The sequence below is a fragment of the Struthio camelus genome, chromosome W (genome assembly GCF_040807025.1).
Source record: "Struthio camelus isolate bStrCam1 chromosome W, bStrCam1.hap1, whole genome shotgun sequence".
Lineage (NCBI taxonomy): Eukaryota > Metazoa > Chordata > Aves > Struthioniformes > Struthionidae > Struthio > Struthio camelus.
In genome coordinates, this window is record NC_090981.1 from 50,175,554 (window position 1) to 50,203,462 (window position 27,909).

At 37.9% G+C, this 27,909-nt stretch overlaps 1 protein-coding gene and 1 long non-coding RNA gene across 4 annotated transcripts; both read right to left on the reverse strand.

Moving 5' to 3' along the window:
- Nucleotides 1-353: 353 nt before the first annotated feature.
- LOC104146844 (uncharacterized) lies at nt 354-27,854 on the reverse strand. 3 transcript variants are annotated; one of them, XR_011137546.1, is made up of 7 exons: nt 27,638-27,852; nt 25,326-25,452; nt 15,435-15,492; nt 10,032-10,158; nt 5,102-9,635; nt 4,459-4,561; nt 355-666 (listed from the first exon to the last, which is right to left on the reverse strand). It is a non-coding gene; the product is annotated as an uncharacterized lncRNA (long non-coding RNA). The 3 variants fall into 3 exon arrangements; XR_011137545.1 differs by having other exon boundaries at nt 354-666; nt 4,459-9,635; nt 27,638-27,854; XR_694781.2 differs by lacking the exon at nt 4,459-4,561 and having other exon boundaries at nt 356-666.
- LOC138060921 (heat shock protein beta-3-like) lies at nt 673-2,181 on the reverse strand. The gene is given in 3 exon segments (XM_068925835.1): nt 673-1,693; nt 1,695-1,741; nt 2,163-2,181. Coding segments are annotated over 3 exon segments (621 nt in total). The 3' UTR covers nt 673-1,138.
- Nucleotides 27,855-27,909: the final 55 nt, after the last annotated feature.

The following is a 27,909-nucleotide window of genomic DNA, read 5'->3' on the forward strand; positions in this document are numbered from 1 at the left end:
TAGGGGGCAGATTATTTTTTCAGCTCTACTACTCTTTTGAAATGAGAGAAACTGGGACAGAAATTAAACCTGTGTTTGTAGTACAGAATCCTCACACTTAAAATTAGATTCATGTAAAGCCCATGCTGATATAGGGAGAGTGGGGCTACACATAGGCAGAAGAATTTGCTCTTGAAGACACAGTTGTAGAATCTTGACCTAAACTGCCAAGCAACATGAGGAATAAAATATTACTCTGATTCACCAACAAACTACCTAAAATGTGTAATAATTAAGGCATCCATGCTATATTAACGCTTTTTGATTAGCAGAATTTCATAAGGAAGAATTTGGTCCTTTTGAATATTTTATTCATAAGTAATATATTTTTTCTTCAGCTGCTGATAGATAGCAGAATACATTAAACAAAAACAATTTTCTAAATGCCTTTGAAAGTTTTCTTTCAAATTAATCTTTGACAGAAAGTATACTCACTTTCTTACTTATAACTACTTACTGAGTTTTCAAACAAATAGAGTCAGTGATTATTCTGTTATTTTATAGTTTCAAACATACAACACACTTTTAAAAAGAAATCTCTTAAAGGATGTTTTGTATACAAGCTTGCGCTGTGGAAACAGGTTCTTTTCTTGATAGTATTCTTCAGTTTCTGTGCTTTTCCAGAGACTAAGAAAGAAAAAAAAAATCTGAAGTATTAATTAATAGGAAACAGCATTTTTGGTATGTAAATTAAATTTCCATAAAATTCACAACCTGTCTATTGCTTCTTTAGTGACTCATCCCATTAATATATATTAAAAATGCTTATTCCTTAAAATACAATTCCTGCTTAACAGACCTCTTAAATATGCTTTATTTTCAGTATCTTATCAAATACAATTTTTTTCTCTTGCTACTCTAAATTATTTTCCACTGTTCAAAAAGCTCGGCTTTCCAGTACATATGTAGCTGGAGGCAAGCAGTCTAATTCCACATCAAACAATAAACTCAGCATACTGAAAAATATATACAAAGATTTTCCTTATTTGTAATATAAATACAGCCACATGCTTGACTACATTCTACAGCATTGCTTGAGCTACATTATTTTGTTATATTAAGAATAATTTTATCTCACCAATAAACTATTCACAAAAATTTAATTCAGTCCCCCTGGCTTCTTCATTTCAACAACCAAAATGCCATCATGGCAGAAAAGCGCAGACAAATCTTTGTTCTCCACTCCATTAGGTAGTTTGTATTGCCTAGTAAAGCTTCTGGATATGAAACCATGTTCGTCCATCCTGGGTCCGTGTTGAGCTTTGATTAGCAGCCAGCCTTCGAAAGTCTGAATAATGATATCTTCAGGGCGGAATTGCACAACATCCAGTAAGACCTGAAAGCTTGTGTTTTCCTCCTCCTGGCGGCTCTTCTCGGCCCCAGCTGTACTTTCTGTGATACGCCTTCTGTTGCGCAGCGCAGCTGTAGAAGGGCCCGGCAAAGCGTATAGGGAGTGATCCAGTTTGAATGCTTCTGGCTCTTGAACTGCAAACTCTTCTTGGTAACGCACAGGAGTTTCCACCCAGTGTCTTATAACTGTTTCTTCCATTGCTGAGGCAGACAGATAAGGTGCTGCTGCTTCTGTGTTGCTTAGGGAAAGCTACAGAGTCAGACCAAGCTCTTTCCAGTCATGTGCTTTGCCTGCGGACTAGTTTTATCAGTTGATGTAGCCTTTCACTTTTAGCACAGGCTGAGCGTAACACTTAATAGGACGTACTCCAGTGCCAGGACACTTGTTCCATCTTCTATCCACTAACAATAGAGCACTATTTATAGCACTTGGGTCTTGAGTTACTTTAACAGTTTTCACATGTACAAATTTCATGCATAAATAATAAAAGTGATGTTTTAATGCACCTCTGATTAGTCTTGCAATATTGTGCTGTTTGTCATTATGAATAATGAGAAGACAAATAATGTGAAAGGTCCTTTGATTTAAAAGGAAGTTTAATGATACTATTTTTCCAAGGGATGAACTGTAACAGTTATAAACTGTATTTCTTCTAAATGTAATACAAAAATTACTGAGAGAAGGAATTTAATTAGCTTGACAGTATGAATAGAATGAATTTCACATTAGGTGAACTGTAAAGTTATCAAGTGCATTGTAGCACAGGTTGTACTCAGGTGATAAACGGGCATTGTTAACAATGTTATTGGAGAGAGAAGGGAAACTTAATGGTCCCTTCCCAGAGGGGAGGTGGCTGAACAACTGATTCTGCAACCTTAGTGACCTACAAGCACAGCAGAGTCTTCCTAAGCGTGTCAGGGAGTCTGACTCAAGAGCACAGGCAGAATTATAGCACAAGTTCATGTTTCACAGCTTCCAAGAGAGGGTAAAGCTATTTTTCCCTAGAATGGTATTCAAGAAACCTCCAAATCCCTAATGTTATCCCATTGTCCCAGTAGTCTTCCTCTTCTGGGGCTTAATAGCTTGAATCTGTGATCTGGGCTAACGTGTGGGGAACAGGACTGATGACCTCAAAGGCTTGCTGTGGAGTAACAACCTCCTTGATAACTTGTGGTCTAAGAGCAAATAATGCCCGGAATGTGTTAACAGTTTGGTTAACAAGACCAAAGAGAAAAGTGCAGTTGATGTGGGAAAAGCATTTCCAAATTTAAATATGTTTGCTAGAAAATTCCTCTAGCAAGGCTTAGGAACAGGAAGCAAAATGCACTGTGGCAATTGAGAGAGAAATTGTTTATTCCCCTCAGTTGCACTAATGCTGGAAATAATCAACAAGATACTTTTATTCTTACTTTTTTGGCTTTTTTTCATCACAGCTCCCTCCCTCTCTTCTTGTCTTTATATCTTCCATTATCATGAAAATGGCAAGCCAGTTCATATGGGATCTTTGGTTGCTAATGGACTGCAGCATCATGAAGAAACAGACAGTCGAATTTCAATAGTTATCATCAGAAATAAACTTAGGAATTGCTTGGATAACAGAGCAGGGTTACTGGAGGTATCTATAATTAAGGTTTGAAGGTAGCTATTTTATTTTAGACATATGAAGGTGGCTTTGCAAGGTAAGGAAATTACCAAAGGTAGATCAAAAGTTCAAGTTACCTTAGATCAATGGCCATTTGATTAATGGAGTATTGTGGGAAAGGAGAGAGTATGATACTTTATTTAACTGTTGGCTCTTTTCTTGTCAAACTGTCCAGCAGAAATAATTTAAAAATGCAGTTCTGAATGTATGGTTTGCTAAAATAGTGATAAAAATAACCTGGAATTTTGCCCATTCTCTGTTCAGCAGCTGTTTTCTATTTTGCAAGCCAATGATTCACTTGATGGGGAAACTTTAACCGTGAAGTGAAGCAGTATGCCTAGCTGGTTGTTCTTTACCAGACTGAACAGATGCTATGCTTTTAGAAACTGCTAAATAGCTGTCTCTATTGAATTCTCTGATGATAGTCTGATGTATTTTACTTCAGTTTTGCACTTCATTAATAAATGTACTGTGCTGTAATACTGCATTATCTTGTTTTTTTATTTAGCCATTCCCATCTTCTCCAGAAAAAGGTAAAGTTGTCTATGTGAGGTTCATACGTACACTTTAAATGTAAAGAGAAATGATGTTAGGATAGCTCACTGTGAGAAAGCTATGTTTGCTCCCAGAAACAGTTGTGTTAGTTTTTCTGTCTTTTCAATGTCTATGTTAAGCATACTTAGAACTGTGTGTCTGATCTAATTAGCATGAAAGATGCTTTGAATTCCCTTTAAATTCATGCCTTATGCAAGGCTCTGTTTATAGGATCCCTTCCTACACTGCAGGACTAGGAATTTGAAAGATTTTGGTAATGTAACCTTGTAGTTTTGGCAGAGCAGAGGGGTTCCTTTCTGCTCTCTCATCTTGGTCTCTCCTAAGTTCAGGCTCCTTTACCCTCTGTTTTCCACCTAAAGAGCTTAGGAATTAATTCCATCTTTCTTATCTATTTGCTGCTAACAAGGAGAATATGTCAAGTGCAAAAACAAAATGCACTTGAAATGTAAACTTCCCAGCAATTTAGAATATATTTTCAGGCTTTCAAATTTAAATATGCACATGGGGCTTCAATAATGAGGAACTTTTGAAGTTTGATGTTTATGATATGCTCTTCAAATAAGCTTAGCAAGCTTCAGTCAAACAATGTATTAAACAAATTGATTACTGAGGTCATCTTAAGTGAGGTCATACTAAACAGATCATCTCGTAAAAGAACATTCCCGCTCTCTGGTGTATGACGCTGGTATTGCACGCTTGGTCCGTTAATGTTAGCGTGTAGCTTAATTTTCTTTACCTGGAGTGATTAAGCTCTGATTTTCAAAGAGCCAAGCGGCTGTGAGACACTAAAATCCTACTGAAAGTAAAATGAGAAAGGAGGGCTCAGTCTGCTGATGGACTTCAGGCATGGCATTGCTGAGTGATACCACACCTGTGTGTAGGGCTGGTTTTTGCCACAGCCGGCTCTCCCGCAATGCAGTGGAGGTGTAGGCCATCCATGGAAAGAGGCAGCATCCAGAAAACTGAGGTGCAAACTGTTTAAATGAGACAGTGGAAGTGTAAGAGAGTCAGTCCCTCTCTTTTGCAGGGCCCAGACACTCTGAAGGGAAGACTTTACTAGCCAAATGTTAGGCTTTTATGGAAATAGAGATAGGAATGAGTCCCTCATTCCCTCCTGCTGTTAGCCTGGAATAGTTTGGTACTCATTGGCCCACAATGACAAAGCAGGAGAGTAAAACTGGGGCTCCTACCAGGGACTGTGGCACTCACTGCTCTGTAGGCTATTTGACCACATTTTTTATTGTTATTATTTTCCTTAATAAGAATTTGATGACATTATATAGAAATAACAACATTATATAATATATAACATTAATAATATAAATAAAATATAAATCAGATATTAAGGTTATAATATAGAAAATTATTTCATTTAATGTTTAATACAATGATGCACATATCTTTAAACACCAGGTGCATAAAACAGACAGAAAATTTGAAATTACCAAGCTCATGCAGCAACTGATTAGTTAAAACAGAGAGAGGATCAATGTCCTTAATTGTTAGCTCCATACCTTAAATTTCTCTTTTTTTTTCCCCCAAGTAGAACAGGCAGTGAGTCCTTACTGCTTACAGCATGACACGCTTCTGGGTGCACAAAAACAGGAAACAACTGAATAATTTGGGAAAGACTGCAAAACTATTCTTTGGAAAATTGCTTTGAAGTGACACAGTTAATTATAGCTGCGTTGCACTGTCAGTCTTTGCCTTCTCTTGCTAACAGCACACATTTATGGTCTCAATATCTTTTTGGATTTTTTGAAAGAAAAATCTGTGATCCATTGGTAATTTGCAAAAAGTTGTGTTTAACACATTACTAGTATAAATGTGTCACAATGACATCTTGTGGTGAGACAAAAACATAGCTAGTAAAAGAAAATTTCAATTCACAAGCTGTTTGCTGTGTGTTAACACCAGATATCATACAAGTCTGTGAAATACTTGTATGGAAAGACAAATCAAAGAGAAAAAATGCCCCAAGACTAGCTTACAGAAGGCCATTTTCAAGCAAGTATTAGCTTCTTCCTCAGTAACTTTTTGGGGGAAAACATATTTGATTCATGTTGAAATCACAGAAAATACAGAAAGCAGTCATCCTGTGAAAGCTGTGACTAAGGCAAAAACTGTAAGGTGCACAAACTGAGAACAGCAAACTTTTGATTTATATCTTAAAGAAATACAGATCCTGCTTGACAGAATTTTATTAAAATAATAGATTGCACTGTTGCAATTCTCTGTATGCTTGATTTCTCAAGGAATAGCTATTTCAACTATCATAGAAACTCAGTAACTACTGAAAAGGGGAAAATGCAAAAAAAATTGCAGGATAAAGTTGGCAAGAACTCTTTTAGTGGAAGCTAATGAGCTAAATTCAGATAATAGCCATGTAATTACCCAAATGAATTTCGGCAGAACATTGCAATTAATCTTACCAAAACCACTCAGCTATACTACCCATGACCTACCTGACATATCATTCAAAAGAGATATTGTCCCTTCAAACTTGGGAATATCTCAGAAATGTAAGGAAAAGCAGGACTTAGTGAGTTGTAAGAGTGCTGACAATGTTATACCCACTGTGGGAGTTTAAGTTTTGTGGTGATACTGGAGATATCCAGCAACATAAACTGTAGGTGGGAATGAGACTTGAGGTGACACATATGGAAACTGATGGTAAAAAAATTAGAGCTTTTTTTTTCCACAGCATTTAATATATTTTTGTTGAGCCAGAAAATTATCATCTCCTACTGGTGTCACTTTGAGTACATTACTTCTTAGAGCTATAAATTGTCCTTTTACCTGGACTGTTAGATCTGGACATACGTAAGCTCTGAAGCATTTAAAAACGTAATCACAACTACTGCAAGTGTCTAATCAGCAGATACAGTGTTTTATTTTAGAGAAATATTGAGGGTTTTTTTAAAGTTAATGTCTCATTCTAGTCACCCAGTGTTTATGCTGGGCAATGAATCACAACCTAACTCTTCCTGTAGCAAGACTTTGTGCCCTGTTATAAAACTCCTGCAGGTTACAAGGGCTCTTTTGTTACACGGCCAACTTAACGGAAGGAAGGCTTCAGTCTGTGGGTCATGTCCTTCACAGCCTGGAAAAGGTTGGGTTTGCCCAATCTCTTGGAAAATCTCTTCAGGGCACTGATGCTCTCTTGTAACTGAAAACTCGACCTCCTAGTTTTAGGGACCTGTTAATTAGGGGAAAGCTAATTTGTTTTGGTTGTAACTAATTATATGTTTTTGCACTAAGAATCAAGTCTTTGCTTTTACATTAGGAGGCTATGTAAGAAATATAGATAAGTATAAAAAGGAGTGTCATTGTGACACATTACATCTATTGTTACAAGACTTCTGTTGGATGTATTGAGATGACAGAAGGCAATATGAAGGATGAGGATGAGGGATGGTAGGAACACGGCAGCTTCTTTCAGAGCAACACATGTATAGGCACTCAATAGACTCAAAGTGCACCTGGTATGGCAATAATTTTAAAATTTCAAGTTGTTATTATAATTAAAAAAAACTTTAAAGTGCTATCATGGAAATCTTTACAAATATTTGCTTTGTTATTCATGTGACTGCTTTTCTAAACATTTTTATGCCTGTTACAGGCAAATGCATCTGTGCCTCACAAATGCTTGACGGTGCTATAAAAAGCAAACTATATTATTTTATTGAGTGATAGTAATCTGTTCACTTCTTGCACACAGATGAACAGTAAAGAGAAAACGAACAATTAAAAGAGAATAAAGCGCCTAAGGGCTTGAAAGCTCTGTTTTGCCACTGGCAGGTAGGATCTAATGCACTATTGCTGTATAAATAGTCTTATTTTTCACCAGTTAAAAATTAACTAGTGTTCCAAGAAGAATGCTAATTTTCAGATTTCCTCCTCCTCTCCCTCACTGAAGTCTTGACTTGAGAGGTGATAGGAATAACTCAAGGCAGTTAAGTACAGGAAGATTAGTTTATTTATTTTGGACTTGTTTAAGCTTCATAGCAAGTGCTCACTTGTTTCACTAGAATGTGTAACTCGAGTTTCATGGAAGAGATCTTCAGGTTTGCATGTTTTTATTTTTAACAGTGTTAAACCTCATAGAAATACTGAAAATCTCATGTGTGAAGTTCTAGGAATAGGAACATTTCTGTGGTTTGCAATTAGGTACTGTCTAAGGCTTCTAGGGATAAGGGCTGGAAAATCTAGACCTAAATGACCCACAAAACAAACTAACCTGATATTGGCACAAAGAAAAACTGATCTCATTTTTGATGCCGTTTCTCCTGAGAACAAGGTTAAGATAGAAGTTAAATAGCTAGAGTGAACTGAATAACTGTGGTGTATTGAAGCTCTGAATATGTCTGTCAAAATATTTATTTGGGGGAAAATAATTAAACTTGCTAACTGTATTTTGAGATTTAAAATTTTCACTATGTTGAAGTGTTGGAATGGACTAAGGGTATACCTGAACACACTTCACTGTTCAGCTACCATGAAAATACTGTATTATGACATGAGTGCTAGGTTTAAGACTGAACAGCTACTTTATAGAAGACAAATTCCCATTTATTTAGGAATTGTAGAACTATAGGAAATGCTTTCTGAGCATTTGCTGGCACTGAGATATCAGCTGGATGGCCCTTGATACGAAGATAGCTTGTTGCTTTAGCTGATGCCTGTGGCTTTGGTGCTGGATGTTTCTTCAGGCTAAATTAAGCTCCTGGTTTAAAGCATCCTGCACTTCTGCATCCCACATTCTTTTGACTGGGTCTTGTAGGCAAAACTGGAACCAATCCTGTGAGATTTTTCTTTAACACCATGAAGCCATGAAAATGTCTCCAAAATGTCATTACATGGGTCATCCACCACCATGCATCACCAAGATCACTAAGTTCCCAAGAGTCAAGCAAAGATCACTCAGCCCAGAACTCATTTGGGCTGAGAGCTCACATGTTGGTCTGGATGGCGACCAGCTACTGATTTCAGCATAAAAGTAGTTCATCCAGAAAGTCCTTAAAGAGCAACTGCTGTGATCTGTGAAAGATTTACAGGAAGTTTGCTGTGGTTAATGAATGATTCCTTTCTGAAATGACATACATGTGCAGTTTGTATCAATATAACTTGGGAATTAACTGTTTTGATTAGCTTCTGCAACTGACAAGGTAATAGCTGGAGGTTGGGGGGGGGGGGTCAGTATTGACAGTGGAAGGATTGTGCCAAAATCACAAGTTTAGAGGGACTGATAGTGGATTGATGGTGACACAGCTATCTCCATATGGTGACTTACTGGGTGACGTGAAATAAGTTGGAAATCATGTCTTATTTCTATGGGCCACTTATCTGTATCACAAAGTCAGCCCTTCACAGGTTTCCAGTCTTAGAAGGAAGGCCTTCTAAGGCCTTCTGCACTGGCAGAAATACTGCTTTCCCTTGCCTCTCCACACTGAAAAAGCCAATCAAAATCTGGCTCCTATGTCAGACTTGTTATTTCCTTCACTGCTGCAGGGAGAACAATATTCCCATACTCTGATTCATTTACAGACTTTGGTGATGTCTGGAAGCTTGCAGGAGTTGTAAAATCTCAGATGTTACAAATCCCTTTTTTGTAGATCGAGTTTTTAGTTAAATCTGAGAATGAAATTTTGACATATGTGAACCACATAATTCTTTTATCTCCACTGGAATTGTACATAGTGTATATCAGTGCAGAATTTAAGTCCTTGATCTTAAAAGTCTTTCATAGTACAGGTTTAGCTCAGAAGTACTTTCCATTGGGCCAGACTTCTCTTAATACCAGAGATTAAGCTTCTTGTGCATCTTAATTTACAAGACTTGGACAGTTATGTTTTTCCATAGACATGAATCAAGAGTAGTTAACACTTTAAAGAAGTGTTATGTCTGAAAGTTAAAACTGTTACTTCTACTTTGAGCTTCTGTTCATATATTTTAATGCTTGAAAAATCTGAAAACACATTTTCTGGCCTGCTTTGTACACTTGCATATGTGTAGTGATCCCATCAATGCCAAACAATGCCACAGAGTCTAGGAAAAAAAAAAGAGAGAGAGATTTGTGTTTCTTAGAAAAATAATGACAAAACAAAAAAAACCTGGCAGAATCTCATTCAGTCTTTACCATATCCTCTAACATACAACTTTACCATATCCATTGACATCCGGTCAAATGAGTTAGAGTGGTGTTGGCATTCTGCATCAATTCAAAACATATTCAATTATATGGACAATGACTGATGGAAGGAAGAAGTTAGAGGCAGAGGATGAGGGTGAAAGACATAATGGTTAGAAAGGAATGTTCTGAAACAGGAAATTTGATTACTAGTGCACAAGCAAGTTCTCACTCAGCAAAATATACTGGGTCAAAGGCAGCTGGATCCTGAATAATGAGTGATTGCCTGTCCAGTTCATTAACTCCCTACTTACATTGTTATTCGCATAGAATTCAGCGGGGATATCAAAGAAGTAGCAACAAGCTAGGAGAGAAAGAACCGCTGGACAGTTTCAGATGGACTCCACAGTCTCTCACTGCTATTCATTTTCTGGAATTTTGCTGTGGAAACAAATAGCAAGGAAAACAATAACAGGATTAAGAACAATGAAAGACTATTAAGTCACATACCGGTGGTTTACAGCCTATTGCATTTTTTCCACTGGAGCAGTGTTAATTTTCTTTTTTTGCAATGGTTTTGCATTTTTTGTGTACAACAGTTTAGGGTTAAACACATTTGACCTAAATGAGGCTTTCTAGTTCCTCCCTGGGAGGTAAAGTAGCAGGCTCCACTTTGATGTTGTTTGTCTGTTTGTTGTTTTAACTTTAGCTCTCCCACCTGCATCTGTGTAATTTCTTGGAGAGCAGTCCCCTTTCTGCTCAGCAGCAAGAATTAGCGCCTTCAGTTGCTAAACTATGCTTCATACTTCCTGGGCATATGAAGCAATAACGAGCAGCAGCAATCAGTGAGCAAACAGTAGTAATGAGCTCTTTTATGGACTGTAATTCTGGGAGGGATAATGTGCAAAGACTGCATAGCAATAGAGATGTTTGGGACCAACCTGTAAATGACCAGCAATCCTGTAATCCTGTGCAGCATCCTCTAGGCATAGTTACTTAAATTATGCAAGAGGACTCTGCTATTTTAAAAGAGCAAATTCATTTTCACGTTCTTCTCATTTTACTTGTTCTCACAGATCTGTCCGCGATCTGTCCTGACAATAGTATAGCAAAGACACCAAACTACTTTGCAAGCCTGAAAAATGTTTTTAGTTATTCTGTTGCTGTTCTACACTCTGATCATGTAAAAATTTTAAATTAATTTCTTCTCAGCAGCTGTTGAATTTCTTTAAAGTCTTTCAAGTAATTTTGCACTCTGATAATAATTTAATTTTCCTGATTTAAAATGTCTAGCTTTATTTTGCAAATTTTATTTCATTTTTGTTCATATCCAGTGAGACACTAGTGTGAAACAAGTATTTAAATACCTAAGTAACGTGTTTACAAATGATGCTACACAGAAATTATTCATCAGATGCACAATCAATCACTTGCATAACACAGCTTCACTTGGACATGCAAAAGGCAGTAGTAGTTTCCAAAGTGAAGATGTTGCAGTCACTCGTCTTCAAGATCTTGTTACCCTTAAGGTCCACGTTTCCTGTGTTTGAGTGAGGGACAGCCTTCTGCCCCCAAACTGGCTACCACAGAAGACTGGTGCTCGTCAGCTGTTTCTTTTGTACAAACTAATGTGGTGTTAATTACCTTCTTTTACAGGACCACATTCATCGCTTACGTTATCAGACAAAAAGCACATATGAATAATGTGCAGAGAAATATTACTGAAGAAATTCTTGCAAGGATTGGTGCCAGGCTGAAGGCATAAGTAATGCTCACTGTGGACATAGATGTTTGAGGTAATGAAGATAGAGCACACTTCTCACGGCTGCGTGAAAACGAGAGGACAATTGCTGGTGCAAAATCTCCCTATGCTGTGTTTGCTGGAATGTGACTTTAGTACTTTACACAATGAGGACAGGATATACTCTTACAAACAGTGTGTTAATATTAAAGAGGGCACAAATGCACCAAGATTTTTTGGTAGGCATCTCTCAGACCTGGTTAGCCTATGACTTTGACGATTACTCTTTTCCTGTTACAAATTAACCTCTATGTCCCAACTGCTCTCCATAAATCTTGTTTAGCTGTATATTCTTATATGTAGTAAAATGTCTGATTTCATGCAGTAAAGTAAAATATGGATTTTGCAAAATGGAACAGAGAGGTAGGAATCTCCCAAGAACAGTTCATAAACCCCTGGAGCTGCCCTTATCTTCTTTAGCTCTACAGGAAGGCTGAATACTAGCATAGACATCCAAATTTTAGGTGCTAAGATAAGGTGAAATGAATTTCACTACAAAAACAAAAGCAAAAGCTCAGATAAGTGAGGCAAGGAGCCTAGTCAGCTTTTCGCAATAGGTCGGTCTCTCTGGTAATGTATTTTTTTCAGTCTTTTGCTGAAAGAAAGGAAAACTCCATGCAGGTGTTACCTCCAGATGTGGGGAGAAAGGTTAACAGAACTATCTGGCTTCATTAGCTCACTCTTTGTTCAACTACAACAGGCCTAACCTGCAGCAGTGTTAGGCACTCAGAACTGTACTTGAAGATAATATTAAAGGCAGTCTGGCTATGTTGCTACTTGATGCTAAATATTACAGAATCCTGGCTGTCTTATATTAGGTACCCAAAATCAGTAGACATTAGGACCCTTTATCTTTCTGCGCCTCATTGCTGCTTCTGAATGACAGTGATAATAATATTCTCTCAGCTTAAAGGATTGCTGTACAAATGAACTAATTAATATTTGTGAAGCTTTCAATTAGTATCATACGTGTGCCAAAGCAATGAATAATTCTATCCTCAGGATTTGACAAGCGGTAAGTAAATAATACATGGGGCCACACACAGCAGTAATAAGAGTAAAGAAGAAAGGAAACTCAGTATTGAATAAGACAGCAGTCAAGTGGAAAATATACAGTGAAGTTATATAATTAGAGAACAAGTTGTAATAGATATGCACATACAGACTGAATGAACATTATACAGGAAAACTTAAATCCGTCATTTTCTCTCTTTTTAAGTGCCTGACTTCAACAGTGTTTTTAATGTTGTTTTTTTAACATTTGTAATATAGCCATGCTCTCTTGTTAGGTTTCTATTCCTTTCATTGCCTCTCAGCCTGATACATAATTTACTGTGATGGTATGGAATGTGTGGAAAGCATAAAATCTCTTTTGAAAAATCATTCAGATGGTCATATAAAGCTATCTGAAATGAAATTAGAAGCTATCCACCCATACTGCAATTCCTTTCCACCCCTCCTCCATGAGTATTACATCTGAGTCAGCCGATGTGGTATTGGAACAGTTCCCTGCCTGGAGACCAAATCCACTGGGTATGCTCTGCTCATTATCACAGCTGAGATAAACCAGAACTACTTAGTTTGTAGCAGGAATAGTATCAGGAAAGGTAGATGGGACCTGGTAGGACCTAGGTTAAATTGTCTCTGTTGGAAGTGTCTGTTTGTATCCTGCTGAAATTACTGGGAATTTTACCAATAACTGTTTGCATGTAGCAATAGGTCTTGGACCTCTGAAAGCTAGGTATTGAACAGGGATCATGTGAAAAACTTGTCTGAATCATTGCATCAGTTTTGCCTAAGTCTTGTTCACTTCTGAGAGACTGCATTAATATACATGACAAATTGTTGAATAGGGTGAAAATGAAGAATTAGTGATTGCTACTAATCAGGATCATCTGCTCTAAATCCAAATGTACTGTGCTTTTTTTGCTCACAGTATATGTAGTTTTACTTCAAAATACTCTCCCAGTCTCTGGTTATCTCAGAACCACTACTTATGATTCTTCATGTGTTCAGAGCAATATCCATCCTTAGCCTCAGTTCCCCCAGTAAGTACATGTTACAAGCAAGTACATGAATTACAGGTTAATGAATTAACAGGCTCACCTGCCTTTTCTTCTTGAACCCTACACATAGAAGGAAGTGACAAAATTTCATGTGTTACTTATAGCTCTACTTTATTATTTAGCCAAGCTCAGATGTTATCCAAATCTATCTACTCTTCTTGCTGAAATAAAATAGAACAGATAGTGCCCCTCATACGTTCTTGTGATTGGTTAAGACAAGAAGCCTATATTTTGGCTGCTGGCCCTCTCCCTCAAGGGAAAAAAGAAAAAAAACTTTAGCTAGAGCAAAAGGACCCTAAAACATGCTTTGGACTTGCTCTCATAGCTGAAATCCATAGAGATGCCACATGGAACACCTAGCTCTTTGAGAGCTCTTAAAAAAACTGGCTGTTCTGGCCTATTTTCCTGATCAGGTTGACAGAGAGCTCTCTCAATCACTTTTAAATTAGGATTCCTCTCACTCCTTTATAGGCCAGCTCCTTGCCAGTTTTCCCCATTCTCGAGAATATATGGAGGCTGCTCAAAAGAGAAATTAATTTTATTTTGGACCAATAAATTCTTCAAGATGGACTCCAAATATTCACACCTTTGTCTTGCTTTTCTTCATCTTTGGAGCTGTAATTACACGTAGGATATGATGACAGACAAGTGCTGAAGCTGCAGTCTTTATCTCTTATCCCTAAAGACTCGGGAACAATGCGGAAAGGAGGCCAGTGCTAGTTTAAAGCTCCCCCCACCACAGTAAATTGCCTGAGTGGAAATACTGCTTTTCAAAGACTTCAAGTCCTCTGTCTTATTTGTTAGTTTGTGTATCACTCCTGCACTGTAGCTGAGCTTCTTGGGTGTGTAAGATTTTATTGCCTAACATATTTGCAGTGTTACTGTGTTTGTGCTATTCAGATGATTGTCACTGGCTGGCTTCATAACTTACAAACTAGGTTTACAATGCAGCTACCACGGCATGAGCAAGAGGGGATGGCTGGGCTTGTGGTTAAGGCACTGACTTGGGAGGTAAGAAATCCAGTCCTGGTTCTTGGCTCTCCTGCAGGGTTTTCTTTATGACTTCTGTCAAACCACGGCCTTTGTGCTCCACTTTTATAGCGTGGGGGGAAGGTATCAGGATCCCTCCCTTATATAGATTATCAAGCTTTTCAGGACAGACATTATCTCCTAATGCATGTATGCCGAAACTCTTCTACAGAGACAGGATAACATATGAAGCCATTAGAAAAAAAATACAGTGCAAACAAGGATCATAAGAATCGTGAAGTATGAAGGTGTTTCACTAATGACAAAGATGAGCTTACTATGAAAATACCTTTAATATTCACGACGAAACCAAAGAAGAGCTCATCAACTCAGGTATCAGAGGTGGACTTCCTGGAGGGATAAGCCCTTCCCTGCCTTCTAAGTCACTTGCTCCATCATGTGTGATAGCATAGCAGTTGTGTACCACCACCAGTGCTACAGTCCTGAGCATCATAATAATGCAACTGAAAATACAAGGTATAGCAAGGAGAAAGTGCATGTACAGAAAGTAAAAAAGGATATAGTCAGCAAAGCTTGTCAAATAGACATATGTTCAAAAGAAAAAAGATGGATTCAGCAGATCTACCTTGTGCTGCTATTGATAAAGTAAATGTAATTGTATTCCTGTTCTGTTTGTGTGGCTGATGATGTTACTTTTGTTTTATTCACCAGCAGAGTATTATTCTGGAAAGAAAACTCAGCAAAGAGTATCCATTCTGGGCTCTTCACATTACAGTGCTATTAATGCATTTTATCTACAAAGAGCTTTTACAGTATGAAATTGCTGGAGCTCAATTTATAATTAACAGTTGTAGGCTCACCTTTCAGACCTCTCTTGGACAAAGTTCATGTTGAAATTGAATTTTCCATGTGTGAGAACTGAAAAGGAGCAAAAGGACAAACAGATTAAATATCTATTTCTATAATACCTGTACTCCAAAAAGAGTTTAAAAAAAACCTCTCAGAGACTTTTTGGATAGAAATTTGAAAAAAAGCTGCAGTGATAACAATCTGAATAAGTGAGATCAGTGGCAGTAATTTTAAATGTGCTAAACTGCATATGTGAAAAATGTTGTGGAGAGTATTTATGTATAATTGCAAGCATACATGCACAATAGTAAATTTAATGACTGAGTTAAATTTCCTTTACATTGCCTTAGAATCTCACATGTTAGGTATAGCACTCATCCACCTTCTGTAACAATGGTTGACGTACAACACTGCCAGAAGCAATAAAATCACTTATAATGCATATTTTATATACTGCTCACTCTATGGACACTATAACTCATGCTGACATGATAGATGCTAATTGGATAGGCAATGAAGGTTGTCTGGATGTGCCCTGATGTTTTTATGGCTAACATGCAAAGGAATCAGAACCTATAAAAGCAATCTGGGAATACACAGATTTCACAGTCACTCAATTCAAAACTCCTGTTATCCACTTTGGTAAGCAATGGGGGCTCCTCTGATAGCATTAACTCCTAGACAGAGGATTTCAGATTCCTCACCATCTGCTGAAGAGATTCTCATTATGTAATATCAGATCAGGTAAGAATAACAAAGGTCTGTTAAACACCTAGACGTATGATTTTAATTATCTGTATTAAAACCTTTGATATTTATATGTAAGGGCAGTTCTTGATAAAGGAAAACAGTACTGAGAATAAGTGTTAGCAACAGGCTTTCTTCATTTCAGAATCTTTAACTAAAAAACAGAAGCATAGCTGAGTGTGTATAGTTAAGTACAGCAACATAAGTATAAGCTGCAGCTGATTTATAAGAAACTTCAGTTAAGACAGAGAGTATGACCACATTTTGAAGAGTGTAAAACAAAAAAGTGCGTTTTATAAAACCCATGATTTTAATCCTTTAACTATACACCTGTGATTTCCCATAAATCATGATGTGGAGTAGTAGTTAGTCATTTAGGGCTTGTATAAAATAAGTACATTATAAAAAAAAGTGAGCATTCTGCCTATTCTTAGCTTATAATTACATTTTACTATAAAATATATGGAATTGGACTCATTCCTGAGTCTCTGCAAGTCTTAATGCCTATTTTATGGTGCTGACCTACTGCAAACAGTCTGTCAGGTGGGAATGTTATCCTTGGAAAGTGAGAGGTAGTGGTGAGGAAGGCTAAAAGATGCACTGATACAAAGCAATCCACTTGTGACCTCCAACAGAATAGTTTTTTTAGGGTTCCCTGATGATATTTAAAATCAGCCCTTTGGCAATCCATTTGTCCCTTTGAATCCTTTTGGTTAGGAAACATTACATGTCCTTACCATTTAATCTAATAATACATCATGTTTTTAAATATAACGGCTACTTGTGATTATCTCAGACACAGCCAGTTAACACAAATCTGCCCTTGCCCATAGTAAGGGCAAATTTACACTTAATATAACTGTCAATCAACATCTTTATTCATTTAGTACATCTTCCTAGCATAAACAAACCTATGATAGCAGATCAGACTGTTCTTCCTGAACTGAAACCTTCCCTGCCAATGAATACTCTTCTGTTCTCTGGGGCAAAAAAGCAGTTGTCCCTTTGTTAACTGGTAATAAGCTTCAATCCATGATTGTGTATGATGAAATCATTATATATGGCTCGCACCTTTATCGGGTCTAAATGTCATAGTTAATATACTACAGAGTTACAACTGGCTTTGCCTCTAGCTGTTTTCTACACCTAATTTTGCAGAGCACACATATGCAGAAAGAAATTGTTTAAACAGCATAATGCTGTACAGCTGGTTCAGTCAATAACACCCTTAACTCTTGCTATACAAGATTTTTTCCCAAAGGATTATATGCAGTTTACCCTAATTATTATTTTGCCTTGTTTGGGAGGGGAAGAAAAAATTTCAGAAAAAATAGTATTCTGCAGAGAGCAGTAAAGAACATAATGTATATATTGTTATATGTTCTAGCAGCTGATGGAGGCATCTTAAAACTGCTATACAAATATCATCAGCATCCACATAACTCTGCAGAGTAACAACAGTAGTAAAGGCTTCATTGACCTTCCTCTACACACCCAAGGAAAATGCTGACAACTCTAATCATCTGGTTTTTACCCAGTGAAATCAGCTGAAGTCAGTGGAAGCTTTTCTCACCAAGGAAGAAGAGGCCTCTACGTCCTAAGGAGGATTTGGAGTGCACTACGGAGGGAGGAGATGCTATTGGGAAGTGGGGAGGCAGAGAGACTTGTCCTGTATCCTGTCATCTGCAGGCATGATGGCTAGTGAGTGTGTGGAGAGATGCCACAAAGCCCCAGAACTTCACCGATTCTTCTCCTTCCTTTTTGCTATAATCTCAGTCCTTTCCACAGCCCCTAACTGTCTCTCTTTTTCCAGTCATCCTTCCCCCCCAAAATCCCCTAAACTCACTCCCAGTTCCTCTTTCCCTCTTTTGAATCAGCTCTTTAAAAAATAACCCTTCAATACGCTTGCTGAGTTCTGTCAGCTTCCTTGCTACACCACAGCAGAACACAATATTGATTTTTTAAAGTAATTACTGATCAATCTTCAGCTTCTGAGACTCAGGCAATCCTTTCTGTTAACTCTCTGAAGCTGCCTACTTGGCCTGGGGGCTAAACTGTAGTCCCCTCCATGGAATTCTACAAGTCAATGATTTTGAACAAGCAGAGAGCCCTAGTACATAGTATCTCAGTTTATTCCAATACCTATCTGTTGCCATATTACTATGTATAAAGGATACAGAGACCCCACTGTATGCTGCTTTCATCTGTCCTCACTTTTGGACACAGGATTCCAGTCATTTTGGAAGAATATTACTGGAAGGATCCTCTGGGCACACAACAAGATATAGCACAGAGAGCTGCCACAGAAACAGCATTTCAGGGTCAGCTGGCTGTCTCCCAAATCAATTGGGCTGTCTCCCAATTGTTGTCTCTCGTTGCAAACTCCTCCATGGACACAGTAACAGCTTTGGATCTGGCAATGTTAGCTAGGTTCAAAGGTGAAATACGTATTCCACAAATATAGAGGCTATACGGTCACTTTCAAAGGGTCAAACACATCTTTTGACTGATCTACTAGCTGTCTGCCTAGCTGTAAAAATGAATGCATAAGGCCTATGCAAAATCCAGTTCAATTACTGGGCAGACCTCTGAACAAAACCAATTACATGAAGGTCAGGTTTTCTACTAGCTAGCTTTTCTACTGAAAGCAGTAGCAATACTTCTATTGTACTTTATTGGGAATGTGAATTGGATCTTCAAGTCAAGCACTTGGACCTTTGTGAACAGAGGATAGGATTTTCTGCTTTTCCTGAGACCAGAAGGTCCACTTTTGCAAGAACAGAAGGATAAATGGAATATGCTTGTCCTCATTATAGCAATAATATATCAAGGCTATGCTGAATACTGTTTTATGTTTCTAGGTGGTTTTCTGCATGTGACTTCAGAATGGCATCCAGTCCCATTTTTTTGGAGATCATCCATTTCACATGGGGATCCTTTGTCATTTATACTCCCATTATTGGAATAATTCCATAAAGATTTGTGACTCTGGATCTAAAATAAATAAAGTCAGAATTTGTCCTGTGGATTTCCAAGAGGAAGGTCAATAAACCCAAAATTAAGAAGAATCCAGTTAATATTCTGATTCTATAAAACATCTGAACTAAGGTCTTTTTGACTTACTGGTAGCTGAAGCACCTAATTAAGCATCTGCTAAATAAACTTTTATAAGGTTTATGTGTTTAACAGCCTGCTGCACCGAAGCGTAGGCATTCACCATAACCTTGGCAAAGACACGAGAGAAGCTTTTTTAAACATAAACTATCATACCTTTCCCATGTAAGTGGGAAAAAGTTACATTTCAGGGGCTCAATACTGCAACCACTGTACATAAATCACAGCATTTGTAGAGTAGCCAGCAACCAACCAAACTGCTTTATGGAGAAAGCAATATACCTGGTCCCGAATATCTCCAATGAATGTTATATTCTACATGCACTAAGCTTGCATGAATAGTTCATGGGAAGGAGGGAGCGATATAGATATTTAAGTGAAAGTTCCTAAACCTAGAAGGCATAGTGCTTCAAAAACATTTGGGTTACCTTTAGTTTACATTATTCCTACAATACAGATGCCATTGAGGATTGTGTGTGTGAATTGCTTTTGGAAACAAAGGGAACAAAGGAGTGATTTGGAAATGCAACTTATTTATTAATAACCCTAGTACAGAGATATTAGTGGAGCTGAAAAAGAAACAATACTTGCTGTTAAATAAATCTGACAGATATAGTATTCTCGAGCGATATTGTTCAAGGTTTGTTATGATTTCTTGAGGACCTGGTATCTACAGTTCAGATTTTGCTTTCATAGTTTTATGCTCTGATATTGCTTCTTAATCCTGTGTCAGACATATGTTGATATATACCTTGTCATTAATTATATACTCCAATCCAGGCATATGTGGCAAACCACTTAAGCACACCTCAGTCAGTAGGACTTTAGAACGTGCTTTAAAGAAAAAGAGCTCCTAAGAGTATGCTACACAGCAAAAGGCAGGTTTAACTATAACTTGTGTTCACATGTCTATATAGCTTAAATTAGATAACATGAATAACAGTGAAAACATCGCTTTTGTGTGAACTAGTAATTGGAGTTCAAACTCTCAAAGACATATCTTACTGTATCTTCATTTCTCTTCTTAGCTATGAGGGTATACCTATTGTACAAACTACTTCTTACTCATTTCGAGCATTTTTTTTTATCCTTTTTGCTAAAAGGGGTTTTGCTTTTCATTTAAGATTCATTTAAAATTCAAAAACAAAGCAAGTTAAAATATTGAAACTTCAGCCACTAAGCTTTTGTAGCTGGCCTTCATCATTTCCAGGGAGAGATTAAATGGTCATTTCCACTGACAGCTACAATGCTTTGCTGTGCATATTCACAATATATGTTATATATAGTTGTACAGGTTTGTAGTTGCACTGAGTTCTTTAGAAAATGTGACAGTTAAGGAAGAGACATAGCTGGAGTATATAAAATGGGTTAACATGTTGAATATAAATAGGAAATACAAGGTCATAAGCAAAATCCAGTTTCTTTTGTTTCCGAACAGCCTGTTCTTTCTATTGCTTTGAGCTTTCATGTTTCTTCTCACCCATCCAGATGTACCGTTATTGAATCCTGCTCTTTTACAGTGAATAGAAGGACTAGCAAGTGCTAGCCAAATGTTCCAAGTCTGCACACAGCTTTATTTGAGGTGTCACATTCCTCTCCTTTTGATAGAAAACCTACGGCGGAGTGCTGTTATTTTCTGAGCATAATGCAGGTGTTGTGCAGGTCATCAGGTATATTGTCTTTTACTTGTGCAATGGCATTTTTCACACTTTCACAAGATTATGGTTTGCATAGTTCTGTCAAACAATCTGAGGACTTTTCTAAGACCAAATAAGAAGATGAAGACTCTAAGAGCCTGATCCAGCAACAGTCTGGGTTGTAGCCTGAAATATACAGAATATTTTCTCGATATTCTTAACAGTAAATCTGGCACGTAAGTGTACTACTGGCCTAACAGACTTCTCATCACATTGTCCACATCAAAGAAAAATACTACAGATTAAATGTTTTAGCATGTTAAAGATATTTTCATGTTAATGCTAGAACAAAGTCCATAAATAATGTTACCATATTGCTTCCATCTATTTAGTAAAAAGATAAAACAATCTGGACATAAAAAGGGAGAGAGAAACATTTGAATACCCTGTAAACAATCTTCATACTAGAAACAAATCTTTAACAAACCTTAATCTGAACTGTACTCTTCATAAAAAGTGCCAGACTGAGGGCACAAAAACCCAAAGGTTCTGGTCATCCTAGAAGGGCAAACATTATGTGGAACAGGACTAGAATCATTGTTGTTTGCTTCCTCATCAATTCTCAGCAGGCACATGAGGGTGCCACTTCTGGTCCATCTATTGAAGATATTTACAGAGTGTCCAAAACAGTAGGGGTTTAGAAGAGCGGCTTGAAACCATGTTTTTGTTTGTTTGTTTGTTTAAATCTTCATAGCCCCTTTCTATAGGGAAATGCTATTTCCTATATTTTTCAAAAAAAAAAAAAACTGAACAAGGAAATATCAAACACTTTGTCAGTAAAGAAGCAAATCCCAAGTTTCCAAATTCCACAGTTTCTTAAACACAGAACCCCTACTATCAAGGGAATATTCACTGTCTCTGCTCACTCAGCCCTCAAACTCTGCTAATAATTCAAATAAGGTTGGCAATTTGAAATGAGGACACCTTTAACTACTATTTTTATTGGTGTTGGACTGTTTCATGACCTTCCATTGAAGAACCACGAAATGAAAAATGAGTCCACAATACTACCAACTTCTGCAACTTGATGACTTAGAAATGAAAAGTATCATATGTAATTGCCAGTCTACATAGCAATATAATCTATTGACTATTCAAATTTCTATATGTGAGTCTTCTTGCATTACTTCACTAACAGTAACATTTTCGGGGTGCAGTGAACAGTAACTAATAAATTATATAACACCAACTGCGATATTAGAATTACTTTATTGATAGACTTATATCAGTGCAACTATAGTTGGAACCTGTTTCTATTTTTGACCTTTGGTCACCATTAGCCTTTGCTTTTAGACTTCCTATTTATTTTGCTAATATGATTACCTAAAAGGCAGACAATCTTTTCAGGAAACAAGAAAAAGGAGGATAACAGGTGAAAAATCATTTCCAAATATTCTTGCTTTCTTTCTTTCACAACCATGTGTTCTTCTGCAGAAGGAATACCTAACTGTAGCACAGTTGCCACAAGGCAACAAAGCACTAGAGCACAGAGAAAAAGTAAAAGGAGGAGATTTTTGATTGAGAGGTCTTACTTTTCCTATAGTATTCATTCACTTTGTCTGCAGTTATCTCTGCCTGTTGACATTTGTCAATAAATCAGATAAAGAGCTGCAAATCGTTTGGAGTTTTATTTACTCAGAGCCATTTCTCCCTTCCCCAATGACATTTACATGAGCCTGTATAACAGCAGGCTCTAAGTCACTTATTGACATTAGAGCTGCAAATCTCAGTACTGAGTGCTGCTGGCCTCTATATAATACTCAAACTCCTTCCAAAAAAAAAAAAAAATCCTTGATTTCTATGTCAAGTTCTTCCTTTTTCTATTTTCATGCTCTTCTGTATCTTTCTAGGATATTATTTCGGTGACAGCTGGTCACACACATTTGCTGTTAAAATTTGTATTTTGCAACTTATTACCATTAGAATATGAATATCTTTTCTTCAGCAGTTTTGAAGCCAGTGAACCTCAGTATTCCTCTAATTTTACTTCGTAACTTCAGCTTCTTGTCTGTGAGATCAGTGAAGTAGGAGACTTGTATCACATCACTGTCTTTCTCAACTAACCACAGTTTGCGTTTTTCAAGGTTTTTCACTCTAAACTTGTAGCTGCACCAAACAAAGGCATTTTGTAGCTTTGTTAACGTTTTCATAACTGAGGAAGTATCCTGAGTCAGTAACCCATATTTTTATGTGACATTTTTCTTTAGAGATATTTATTCCTCCAGAGTAAGGATATGGTATTAATATGAAACTACATATCTTGTAATATGTACATATGTTGTAATGCTTTGCTTTCCTGCTTCTAACTATCCTGTGACTTGCAAAGATGAGGAGCATTTGTGTATCCCTGTACAACAGACTTATACCATGGAATTCTGAATCTACAAATATAAAACAGTATAAGTAAGCTAGTCTTTTTCAGTACTTTCACAGATGTTGAATGCTTTAGCTTTGCTTGTTAATTATAAAAGCAGAGCAATATTTATTCTGTAATTCAGCTTCTTAAACAGAGCTCTCTGGGCACCTTACATCAGTAAAAATGAAGGATTAGTACAACTACCTACTTGCTAATAGACAAAAATCAGTTGCCTTTCATCTAAGATTATTAAAACATAAGGCAATTGGGGAGGTGGGTGAAGAAACAAACACACCACCCACTTTGTTCTTTGTTTGAATGAAATTATCCCTAATATGGCAAAGTGGTTTAGACTCAATTGTCTCTGCTTTAGGGCACCTCTAATAAAACATCTGGTGTTCAAGTCATCCCAGTCATGATGCAGGAACACTGGTCATACTGTTCCTATGTACCACTTTTGCTGAATAGTACTGCATTCTACAGCACTTCTGTTCAAGTATTATCTTTGCCTGAATCTGTTTAACTACTGAAACCAGAAATTAAAGTGGTATGACTGTAAGACACACTAGCGTATACCTGTCCCTAAAGTTGTTTTCCAAGATGATGCTTGCTGGACAACTTGTACCTATATGGCTGACTATGCAATTCTGAAAAAAATCTGTTAATTCTGTTCAGGTATGTTTGGAAATATGCATATCCATTGGTATCATCACTTGTTTATGTTTTAAATTCCCATTTCCCCAGTATTTACTAATGAACAAGCCAATTTTATGACAATCTTCTCTTCAGAATTTGTTAACCGCTAGTGCTGCAAAATCTTGAATTTAGCAGGTGGCGACCATAGGTTAAAATGTTCAAACTCATTAAATTGCATTGATGTAAACAATAGATGATTAAATGATGTGCTTAGCACTTTTTGGGGTCAAGCCCCACTTATAAACAGTCCTAGGTGGATTATTTTTCATACAAGCTTTCTGGTCTCATATGATAAGAAATAACGTTTGCCACAGGGTTCAACTAAATACACACTCGCACTTCTGTGAAGATGTTCACCTCTCTTTTTGGGTGCAGACTTATTGCCTAATAGCTGCGATGTGAGGTTCTTCCCTATTAAAACACTTTGGTACTTTCACTTCTATCTTGATACATTGTTTCCTGCTGACAAGCTTCTTTGTGAAGACAGCTAGCACTGCACTTACATATTGCAATATACAATCGAACTTATTTCTAGATGGAAGAAGTCCTATAGGACTTGCTAGTGATTATTATGCTGCTGAGGTTTTTCTATGTAAGCTAGAAGGCACTTGTGTTACAGCACTTGTATTCTGCTTACATTATGCTATTGTTCAACGATAATGCTCGTTTTATGTCATAAAATGAATGAGCCACAAGGCTACATAACAAACAAACAATCTTTTCTTTACAGTGAATACAATGACTAATATATAAGTCTAGGCTTAGCTTCTCTACCAAATTTGTGTGATTTGCAGTGTATACATGAGAAAATGTTTCTTATTTTGTAAACTGATGCTCTATTCAGCTCATGAACACTTGTTTATAAGCTAGAAATAAAATTACACATGCAAAACTGTCATTTGAGAATGAGCATTTTTCCTTGCATGTATAAAAACATCACATCTTCATAAGCAGATTTAAGATACCAGCATCATACAAAGCAGAGAGGTCTTCTAGTCCATTCTGTCCAAGCCAGAACCAATGCTAACTAAAAACATTCCTGAGAAATGTTTATCTAACCCATGCCCACTCATGGAAATTGCACCATTTCTGGTAGTGCTCTCTTTCAGCACTTGATTAGCCTTACCATTAAGGTGTTTTCCAGTATCTGACCTAATCTCCTCTGCTGCAATGCAAGCCAAACACTCATTTTCCCATCACCATGTCCTCTTTGCAGCAACTCTTTACATACAGATTCTATTTTCCCCCTCAATTGGCTCTAGAAGAAAGAATTGCCAGCCCTTTTTCATTACCTTTATAGAACACTTTTCCAAAATCTCTGCTTGTTCTTGATGGTCTCCTTTAGATTCTCTTCCAACTCACCCTTCATTTAGAGTAGTGTCCAAAGGCAGTGATTCTCAGTGTGATGTATTACTGCTGCTAAAAAGAAGAAAAAGGGTTTTAAGGGTTCAGGGGAAGTCACTGCAAAATGTAATAAACAAACAAAAACATAAATCACCTACTACGACAGAAGTAAGATAAAAATCTGAGTTTGTTGCAGCTCCTTTGTTACATTATTGAGGGGCATAGCTAAGCCACTTTTGCTCAGCTTGTAGTTCCCAATGTTGAAAGAGCATCTCGTGATCAGTAGAGAGTTGCCAGCAACGGCTGCTGCTATGAGAAAAACAGTCAGATTACTGAATAGCAGGAAAGACCGAGCCTGTATCCCTTCTTCCAGTCCACAGCTATGAAAAAGCTAAAATTAGCACAACTTAATGGTTAAGTAAAACAATTTGTTAAAAGTAAACAATTTCAATTGTACTCATCTAAATTGAATTCAGTCTGGTGTGCAGCCATATTTGACACTGATTTCCAAAGTAAAGTGATGAGGGTCAAAGGAAACAAGTTTTTGTACACTAGACATATGAGGAAAGTGAATTATGTATTGACAAGGGCTGCCTGCCTTTTGGGGGGGGGGGACTTATCAGCACTCTCTGAAATTGACTGAATACTGTCACTGAGCTGGTTTGCAAAAGACCTTAACTCATCGTAAAATCAGAGTAACAACCACCCACATAGCTTATTAGATCTAAAGCAAATACTTTATATCCTAATGAATATGCATTCCTATTTGCTTTTGAACCTTCATTCTTTCTTTCCTTTGTTCCTTACCTGCTTTTACAATCCTTCTTATTACACTGTGGGTCTTTCATATCCCACAATCATACTGAGAAAAAAAGTCTCCTTTTCTTTCTCCAGCAAGATAGTTGATATTGCTAATGTCAGCTGTGGAAAAGCCTATGGGTCAGGAATAATTTTTGCAATTTTGATTACTCTTTACACTGCGTAAGATGCCCAGTGTTTTCAGGATGTTCTGGTAACAATGAACAACCAAGTGTCACACCAGTTTTCAGAGGGTAAAAGGTCTTTCTTTGCTCTATATCACCCCTTTCTAAAGAACGGACCATCGTATAAAGCCCGTATACACCAAAAACGTTAGCACTTGAGTTAAAAATTGTGGTTCACGATATACCTGCTCGACTTTTGCCAAACACTAGAGGTATATAAAAGATGGGCATTTGAACATGAAAATTCACAGGTGCCTGCAGTTCTACTTCTGGTATCCTCAAAAAGGAATACTTTGGTTTTGCTAATATTGTAAATAACTCGCTCTTAAACTGTATATATATAACAAACACTATCCATAGATTTGGCATGGTCCTTCCTATCAAGCCTGATGGCCTCGACTGTCCTCTTAGTACAACTATTCCTGTGTGCCTGAAAATTTAGGCTCAGCCTAAAATACAGCTATGCTTTCTTTCATTTGATGGCTAGAGGTTGTGAATTCACACCCGCTCCTCTATCCATAGAAGAGGTTCATCCATGTGAAGTGGTTCAAAAACCTCATCTTTCATCTGCCGCAGGAACACCCTACTCATCAGGTTACAGACTGCCCTAGGCAGAGGCCACGTTCTCTCTGCTGAACTGTCAGTCTCTAAATAATAACCAGGATTCAGTGGACCAGAGGACCTTTTGTTTAACCTAGTGAGCCTCCCCTATTTCAAAATGTCAGATAAATTCCCAGATTACTACAGCCATTTGTTCTCTCTATGGGTCTGTTAAGTGTTTGGAGCCTGCTTCAGCTTTAAAAGTTAGGGTGCAGTGTTTATGCCCAGGATTCACAGGCTTCTGTATTTTCCCTTTTGAAGCAACTCAATTTTCCTACAGATTATATAGAGAAACTAGATATGCAGGATGGATCTACTGTATACCACTAAATCCACAACAAAACACTTACGGCCTCGCCTGCCTTATGCCCACGGCCGTAGGCCATCCGCACCTACACTTTTGTACAGACGGAGTTACAATGGATGTACAGCAGCAGGAATTAATCGCGCTTCTACAGAGAGAGATAGTATTTTAAAACGGGGGAGAGAAAAAGCACTCTCAGGCCTGACTGTTACAGAGAGCCAGGTGGCAATTGCAAGACACTCGTCTTTCAGCAAGCCCCCTCCGGTGGAGGGGAGGCAAAGGCAAAACTTCGCCGGCATACCAACAGCCTCATTACAAACGAGGTACCGGGTAGCAACAGCTAGAACATTTATTAACACGAAGTTTAAGCTACCTTGGCTGGAGGAGATCGCCCGGACAGGCGGGTCGCAGCAGGGCTGCCGGCTGTGCCCGCCGGCAGGCGCCACCGACCTCCCCGGCTCCTCGCGCACCGCTCGCTCTAACGGTCGCCGGCTCAACTGCCGCCGCGCAACCACCCCAGCGCCCCGGCCCCGCGGCCGCCATCTCCCCGGGCCGAGGTCGGGGCCGGGGCCGCCCACGGGCTCCAAGCGCGCCCTGCCGCCGGCAGGGCAGCGGCGGCCGCCCCGGCCGCAGGTGCGGGCCGCG